The 8,817-nt window shown below is 41.7% G+C and overlaps 2 protein-coding genes across 5 annotated transcripts in view; one reads left to right on the top strand and one right to left on the bottom strand.

The window, feature by feature from the left end:
• Window positions 1-2,793: 2,793 nt before the first annotated feature.
• On the bottom strand, window positions 2,794-4,193 carry si:ch73-111k22.3 (pleckstrin homology-like domain-containing protein). The gene is made up of 2 exons (XM_048251094.1): window positions 4,039-4,193; window positions 2,794-3,473 (listed from the first exon to the last, which is right to left on the bottom strand). The coding sequence occupies exons 1-2, from the start codon at window positions 4,183-4,185 to the stop codon at window positions 3,258-3,260; spliced, it is 363 nt and encodes a 120-aa protein (XP_048107051.1). The 5' UTR covers window positions 4,186-4,193; the 3' UTR covers window positions 2,794-3,257.
• A 129-nt stretch (window positions 4,194-4,322) lies between these two features.
• The window catches only part of LOC125299393 (serine/threonine-protein kinase D3-like), a 42,308-nt gene continuing 37,813 nt past the window's right edge, over window positions 4,323-8,817 (top strand). For 3 of the 4 annotated variants that reach the window (XM_048250652.1, XM_048250651.1, XM_048250650.1), the window contains exons 1-2: window positions 4,323-4,692; window positions 5,033-5,843. In XM_048250652.1, coding sequence (XP_048106609.1) covers window positions 5,550-5,843 — 294 coding nt within the window. In that variant the 5' untranslated portion in view covers window positions 4,323-4,692; window positions 5,033-5,549. The remainder of the gene's footprint in view (window positions 4,693-5,032; window positions 5,844-8,817) is intronic. The other variant, XM_048250653.1, reaches the window with a different exon arrangement.

Below are 8,817 nucleotides of genomic sequence, written 5' to 3'. Positions count from 1 at the left end.
AAAAAAAACGTCTGCTAAATTAATAAAGGTGTATGTAAATGTTAGCTGTTCCATCCATTTAATATATTTTCCACAGCATATGTTTCAGTGTTTGATAGTAATGCTATCAAACCTCTCAGTTATTTGCTCCAATGTACCAACCTCTCTGATCAGTGACTATACAGTAAGCCTAGAATGATTTAGGAAAAATAATCTACCCCCTTAAGAATTATAAGGTTATATCTGACATTTGTGTTATTTTTATTTTGTTATTGACATATTCTTAATCTATGATAAAGTGCAGGTGAAGTATTTCTTGGAGTTGTATGCATATTTGGACATATATCTAACTCTATGGAATTCCTAAACTTTGAAGCTCAATATCTCAAAACTTCTCAGAACGCAGACAGAACCTTATTATTCAATATAAATAAATAAAAATAAATGAATTTAAAATTGAGGATTTGGAAGGAATACATGCTTGGACCCTGACTTTAATTGTTACAAGTGTGTTAAATGGCAATACCTCCCTCTTGTGGTCATAATGCTACACAGCATTTACTTTGCACTGATCGTCTAGCTATGCATCCCTTGTTGGCATCATCACCCTGACAATGGCAGGATGCACCCCGGAGTCATTTGATGACTGGGCAGCATGTTTACAGCTTCAGGGTTCCCACTCTAAATCAAACGTAAAGTTCCATGACTTTTCCCTGACTTTCCCTGACAACAAAAGCTGAATTTCCATGACTTACTGTATAATGAATGGTACAATATACCGACAAATGATTTCAGAGCAGCCACATAGCGTTGAAGAATCTTTTACTTTTTTAGAGCAGAAGATGACCTACTCAAGCAAGCAGTAAAGCTAATAACCAGATATACACCAATTTTGAGTGGAAATATATTTGTATTGTTTTGGCAAGTAAGTTTTAAACTGCTGCAACAAAATTCCATGATATTCCATGACTTTGCACCAAAAAATAATAAAATTCCTTGACTTTCCATGTCTGAGATAGACTGTCCATAATTCCATGATATTCTAGAAATTCCATGGCCCGTGGGAGCCGTGGCCCACTGGTTAGCACTCTGGACTTGTAACCGGAGGGTTGCCGGTTCGAGCCCCGACCAGTGGGCCGTGGCTGAAGTGCCCTTGAGCAAGGCACCTAACCCCTCACTGCTCCCCGAGCGCCGCCATTGAAGCAGGCAGCTGACTGTGTCGGGATTAGTGTGTGCTTCACCTCACTGTGTGTTCACTGTGTGCTGTTTGTGTTTCACTAATTCACCGATTGGGTTAAAATGCAGAGACCAAATTTCCCTCACGGGATCCAAAAAGTATATATACTTATATACTTATACTAACCCTGCAGTTTAAAGTTCTTAGTTAAGATATTTTGTTGGTTAATGTTAAAATCCATGATGAACATGCATCATGTATCTTGAGACTACTCAATACCCACAAAGAACTCAGCAACAGTGGTCTGTGCAATGAACATAACAACAAGTATGAAATAGTTCCACCTGCTGGCCAAAGTTCTAATAGGGAGACTAAACATGTGAACACATAAACTCACTTCTGCACATCTGTATGTTTATGGTGCAGAGGAACAGAACAGGTTATTTGGTTGGGGTTGTCCCAGGCGAATTTAGTTCAGTCTCATTAATAAAGGACTGTTAGACCAATAGCTTTAGCATTTTTGCACAAATAAAATGTAAATATTCATACTCTCAACAGCTCCTACCTATAATTGTATGTGCTTGTGTAATTTGAGGAGTTAGCAGAAACACTCAAATATTTATTCAATGTCTTGCAGTCGTGAAACTTTAATCAAAACATCGCCCCATCACTTTGTACTCTGTTAAGTGGACACAGTGTAGTACTCATCATCTAAAAATAATAACTGTTCATCAACAAAGCCAAAGAGAGGCTTTAACTATTTCTCTGATGACAAGGGCTTGATTAAGGCTTATATAAGCAAAGTTGCATTGCTGGTCATTTTAACTAATCCCTCCGTTATACCAACGGGGATGCAAGTCAAGACTGTTTATCAACATATGCCCATGAAATAAACTTCTCAGCTGTTGTTCTAAATGACCCATGTTTCTAAGTGCTATACATTACTGTAGATCTATCATAACAGTCCTATTATCCTTCACTTGGTCTCAAGTCACATATTTACTGTAAAAAATGCTTCTTCATTTTGTTTTTCACAAAATATTTGTAATGGGAGAAACATCATTTTAGTTTTTATGTATGCAAATATATACATTACCGGTCAGAAGTTTGGGGTCACTTCGAAATTTCCATTCCACTCCATTATAGACAGAATCCCAGCTGAGATCAGTTACATTGTTTTTTTAATCAGGGCAGCAGTTTTCAGATTACATTATGTGCTTACATAATTGCAAAACGGTTCTCAATGTTTTCTGTTAGCCTTTTGAAATGATATCAGATTAGTAAACAGAATGTGCCTTTGGAATATTGGATGAATGGTTGCTGATAATGGGCAATGTTGCATTAAAGATCAGCCATTTCTTTCTACAATAGTCAAGAACCCTTTTGCTGCCCTTATTAAAAAAACAATGCAACTGATCTCAGCTGGTATTCTGTCTATAATGGAGTGGAATGGAAACTTCTAAGTGACCCAAAACTTTTGACCGGTATAGTGAGAATAAAGAATTGAAAAAAAGAAAAAAGAAATCTGAAATATTTTCTATCCTGGAGCAATTAAGGCTATTCTTTTTTAAAAAGCAGTATGGCACTGGCACCATGGCAACTGTCAATATTTAGAAAAACCTCTCAATGCCCAGGGAGCCTCTGTTCAGTTGTACGCTGAAGGTGAGGTCAGCACAATGGGTATTATACATTTAACACAGGAAATGGCTCTGCAAATCCATTTCCTCAGACCAGAACATTGAGGGCGAAACTGAACGTTTTATGAAGACTACCTTCTTAGCCCTAGACTACAGCAGACATCTGTGTAGGCCCAGTACAGTTTTTCTAGTTACTTTGAATGATAAGGCATCAAAGTCATGGTATAAAACAAAGCACTATTTTTTAATAAATAGAGGGTAACAAATGTTTTAGGCTGTATCGTAAACATATTTAAACTCTTTCCTTTGAATCTACAGATAAGCATGAATAAATAAATGCTTATATAAATAGAGTGGATGGTCATATATGATCATATATACAGTATGGCTTGCCGTAATTGCTTAATTGTGTCACCAGAACTCCTATAATGTGTAAACAAAAGACAGTACACACAACTGGACTGTCACTGCAGCACACAGGCATTTGGCCCCTGCTCTCCAGACCTCAGCTGTGCCTCACAGATCGCCTCCATCCACTGCTGCTGCTCCTCCTCTGTGCTTGCACGGAGGAAAAATGTGCGATGACTGCTGTCTCCTGGCGTAATGGTCCAGCCAAAGGATGTGTTTCCCTCCAATGGCTCCATTTCTGCACCAACAAGGTTGATTGCTTTATGAAGCCTCTGAAATACATCTGATGATTAGTTTGCTTGGTTACATTTGAACTGGGGGTAAAAGAACATTTAAGTCATAGTTTATTCTAGATCTATTCCATCTAGTTAGTGCTGGATAGGCTGGGACAGTAGAGTGGCAGAAACAATAGTCTATTTTGCACCTTAATTCTGGTCTACTATTTTTCGTATGGTAAGCCTATTAATGACGCTACTTTTTTCATTGTTCGGCCTATTGGGATATGTTTAGCCTAGCCCATTATACTCCAATACATTTGTTGTTTACTATTAGGCTAGGATTGCTGCTTTCTGAAGCGTTCTTTGGACAGCCATGACAGGCTGGCTGCCATAGCAACATGACAACAATGTATCAACCAGCGCTCTAGAATCTTGAGAACAACTGAGAAAAAGGTAACATTTTTCATGGATGTGGAAATAATTAGTTTCGGAGTTCTGCCACAGTTCTATTGGGCTATTCATGAACATAAATCATGAATGTACAGTTCTCAATCATTAGCCTATAGAACAGTATCTAATTGAAAATAACAACCTGACCACATCTAATCAGCCACCTTACCTTTTCATTATCACCATATACAAGCAAGCTGTCTTTGAGTTCAAACCAAGCGAGTTTCCAACGATATGTGAAATGAGTACGCTTCAACAACCACCCCTTTCTATCATTTTCAACTGTGCCGTTAGATGTCGCAGACACTACGGCCATAGCTTATCTGGCAGCTTAGAACAATGAAGTTCAGACTCTAGAGCATGCGCGACACATTCCATGTGCTATCCGGTTCTATCACGATTAGGGTAATGTAGTTTCCTTGCACTTTCACCAACCATGTAACTTTTAAACGCAGCACGAACTCGTTATCCCAGAATCCCCTAGTTGCTCTGTGTTGGTTGAGAGACTGAGGGAGGGAGTATCATCTCGGCGATAATGTGAAATGCATGAACTGGATACGTGAGCGCAGCGGTAAGAACTTTTCAAGGGAAGGAGAAGTTGGAAAATGCAGCCTAACCTTTCGCCGCAGGCTATTGAAACGTTTAACAGAGGGTGAAGCTGCAGGAGGCACCGAAAAAGTCTGTCGAAACTGCAAAGGATAGTTTAGTGTTCGAAATAGTTCGCCCGAGTCGTAGTTTAGGCTACACTACATTTCGACTGGATTTAAAAATAACGGTTGCTTTTTTTACATCCTCCGCCAAGAACGCCCTTTGGAGATAATAGGTAACGTATCCGTCAAACACAGTGGTTACACTGGTAGGCTATCATAAGTTTGATGTTGGTAGCTTTTCTTAAATTAGGATGTCACGCAAAACTCACTAATGCGAACAATTGAACCCTGGTAGGCTACATCGATTCAGAGCATCCAGATGTGTAGGCTATTCTGTGTCAACGTGTATTGGCCTTGATATGTTTTACATTTTTCATAGCGTCATATAAATTACATTTCAATAGGGAAGAAACAGGCCAACAGAATATTGGTTTATAGCCTACATTGTAGGAGTGAGTGCACTGGTGCCTTTTGCTCGGGAGTAAAATATTCTGTTTTCATATTTGTTGCCAGATTTCCTGCGGACCTGAGGGCTGATCACACTGAACAACATTGGAAAACATCTGACATCGCTGGTTGTTGTGATAAACCAGTGTTAGGTCAGTGAACAGACAACGGAAGAGTTTTGTTCATACTACAAGATTCCGAAACGTGGAGAATTGTGAGCATAAACGATAATGAGGGGGAAAACTACGGTTATTCGAGGAGGAAAGGAAGAAAAGGAGTGAGATCTTACAAACTACTTGAAAGTGTGAGGGTATGCACGAGACAACAGGCGTTTGAATAGTTAGAACACAAAAATCCAAGCGTGTTTCCAGTAGGCTATTGTGTAAAACTGGACCAAGCAGCGGTAGGCTACTTGCAACATCGCCAATATAATCCTAACACACGCTGGACCCCCCATACTCACTGAACTTTTCGAACTTTTCAAATCAAGTAAAGTTGGAACTACGGGGGTGCATATCATAATGATACATTTTAGCCTACGCTGTTGAAGTGATCCCTGTGTAGAAAAGGGTAGTTTGAACAAATGTCCGCCTGTAGTAGCTCCTCTCCTCAGCCTTTTCCAAGACTCTATCCTGTGGCTCAACATGTCGCTGCCCCACCGACTCCCTCACCATCCCCGAGTCCACCGGCGACCCTCTACAACCGCCTGTCGAACGGGAGTGTCAGCGCCCCGAGCCCCACAAACTCCAGAGGCTCGTTTCATGGAGTCTCTTTCCTGCTCCAGATTGGACTCACCAGAGAAACTGTGAACCTGGAGGCTCATGACATGTCCCTCAACGCTGTGAAAGACCTGGTGTGCTCGATAGTGGACCAGAAGGTAATATTCTGCACTTAATGAGGGAGAGATCCTAGATAAATGAGCCCCTTTGGAAGTGTTTAATAAGTTATTTGTAGCCTATGTCAAAGTTCCATAAATGTGCACTAACGCTATTGTTTTTGCTCATCAACTACATTTGAAATACCACTTTACTTTCTGCTTAATCAGTTACCACCATTCCAATATCTCTCCAAGTTATTCACCTCATGGTGTACTGTAACCTCATGATTTTTTGCTGTACACACATTTGCATGAGCATCCTGTTTGAAAAAACAGTCTGTCTGAAAACAACAAGAGCTGCGCCTTTGCAGAGAAAAGCAGGTTTGGAAACGACACAAGACAGACAAGCAGTCGGCTGTGGTTTGCGTTTGCATCTTTGCAGTTCTGCGTTATCTCCTGTCTCTCGTCCTTGCATAGAGAGGGTGGCACCTGTGTTTCATGTACAACTCCCTCTTCAGCAGCAGGCACAGGTGGAGCAGTGGGGGCGTTGGTGGAGGCTGAAAGCCATTTTGCCCTAGTTTCCCCCGTCTAGATTGGCCTACTGTGATCACTGGGACTGATATGAGGTTCAGCAATTGCAAGCAACAGCACTGTAAGCATGAATAATAGGAAGGGGGACTTTGAATCCCTTAGCTGCAATGAAAGAAACGCTACTATTTTTGAAGTTAGATGTTTTTATCATACAATGTAAGCCCAATTTGAATTGCTATTATTATCTGAAATATGCTGCATTTGCACAGTTAAAAGATCAGTGATGATGGGAGTTTTAGGGGATAATAGTTGAGAAATCCCTACTTTTTGACAAAATCACTTAATATGCTACATTTCTGTAGAATAATTGAGAAGTTCTTTGGAGAACGAGGCACCCAGACTAAGCTCAGCACCCGTGCCACACCCGCGTGTTTATGGGCTGGACAGAGGACAGGAAAGTGTGGAGACAGAGGAGGCCACCCGGCCGAGGGAGTGATGTAACCATTAGATCAGTCGGTGCTGGTCATGACCCCCCCCTCTCCCCCTGCAAAGTTGCATTCTAGAAACAAGTGATACTGGTGGCTGTAGTCCTGAGACTCACTGGGTCAAATTGGTGTTTGTGGAAAAAGCTTATATGGAGATGCATTGTACTACATTATTGCAGATAAATTCCATTGAATTATTCCATAGTGAAAATGTTAGTGGCTTTGTTGAACTGCAGAACTTTAGTACTGGAGCCTTCCTAGAATTTTAATTGATTTTATTACTGTTGAGCTTGTGTATATGTTTTGCAGTTGTAAGGCAAAACTGTACAGATTTTTAGCCTACTCGCATTTGAGTGCCAAAGCTGAGTTATATTTCCTCCATGGTTGATTTCACCATAATCTAAACACTCAACACCAACTCTGCTGTAATAATGAACTAGGTGGGTGGGTAAGGGCACATATAAATTACTGCACAGTCAGCCCTTCCGCCTTCCTCAAATTGAGAGGGTGTAATGCAATCGCTTTCACATTTAGCCCACAGTGCAAGACCAAACACTTGGAACCGGAGTGAAAGTTAGCATGGTGTACAAGTTTCACCTTGTAGAAACACAGTGGCCCTTGTTGAATCTGTGGTCATGTGTATGTAAAATCTTAGTTCATACTGTGGGAGTATAGGCAGTGGTCGGATACAGTGTGGTGAAGCACCTACGCGTTCTGTTGAACACACTGCTGAATCTTGATGTAATCCCGGTGTGTTTCCATGCATATAGGAGTGGGGAGGGGGACGGTCCCTTGGGTCTCCAGGAAGCCAGTAGGGAAGTCCCCCTCCCCTGGTCGCCGCCATACTGTCCTGCGCTGCTCCGTCAAAACCTCCTCCGCCCCGTAGGGTGCTGGAGTCCCAGCTGGAGGAAGCGCTGGGGCCGGTGAACTTACCCTTGCATTTATTCATGTGGAACGTGCTGTCTTATGAAAGTGACTTACGAGCGAGACGCCGCACACAATTAAAAACCAACAAACAGTGAAAACCCCGTTTTACACACACATACAAATGCTAAGTGCTTGACCTCCAATAGCTTAACACAGCGTGAGTCGATGATAATTGCTGGTTACAAGAACTAGAAACAATGGTGACTTGTGAAAGCAAACAAGGAGCAGGGCTTGGTGCCCTGCGTAAGGGCTCGACATTTCGCTCTGCACTGGGGTGGGAGTGCGAGGCCAGGGCCGGGAATGTCTGACTTTGCTGGGGTGGTGCCTTGGGTGTCACCACGGTGCCAAAAACCGATTCCGCTCAAAGCATTTCTGTTTCGCCGCAACCGTGGCCACACGCATGGGATGGAGAGTAATTTGTATGCAACGATGACTGAGGACTGTATGTTTTGGAAGTGCACGTGTTTTAGCATTCACAGACTAGAAGCCACAGTGCTTGACTCGAGTTGCAGTCATCGAAAATAATATATTATATGAGCTAAGAGTCTTTGTGGAAGAAGTCGGGTAGTTTTTTTTGTCTCTCGAGATGAAGGTGCACTTGGAGGTGTACTGCTGCATGATTAAAATAAACACTTTAGTCGACACCTCTGTGTACGGACAAGTTGAGAAAAGGCAGAAACTCTTTATATAAGCTGTCTGAATGAACAATGTAATCAAAATCCCACTCGGCAGTTCAAGTTCTCCTGGCGGTTTTCTGTCGTGATTTCTCCAGAGGGAACACGGTGAAGGGCCAGGCCCGGAGTGCATCGGCCAAAAAGTCATTCAAGCAGAAAAACCTGATTTTGAAATGGCTGACGTTGTCTTTAATGCCAGACTCAATAGCCTACACGATCCTCCATTACCACGACCTTTCTCACAGAGCACGGTTTAAACTTTCACTGCTGTTTTCGGTTTCATGACGTGATGATGGTGAAGGTTCATGATGCAGGTTTTCCTGCAGGTCAGCAGCATGGTGTAGTAACAGGACTGAGATATTTGATTAAAATCACTTTTTTATTTCCTGGCCATAACTTGAGACTCACATTTTGCTA

Source organism: Alosa alosa, chromosome 8 (genome assembly GCF_017589495.1).
Source record: "Alosa alosa isolate M-15738 ecotype Scorff River chromosome 8, AALO_Geno_1.1, whole genome shotgun sequence".
In the NCBI taxonomy this organism is placed as follows: domain Eukaryota; kingdom Metazoa; phylum Chordata; class Actinopteri; order Clupeiformes; family Clupeidae; genus Alosa; species Alosa alosa.
The sequence above is the reverse complement of the archived record's forward strand: the minus strand, read 5'-3'. Positions and strand labels throughout refer to the sequence as shown.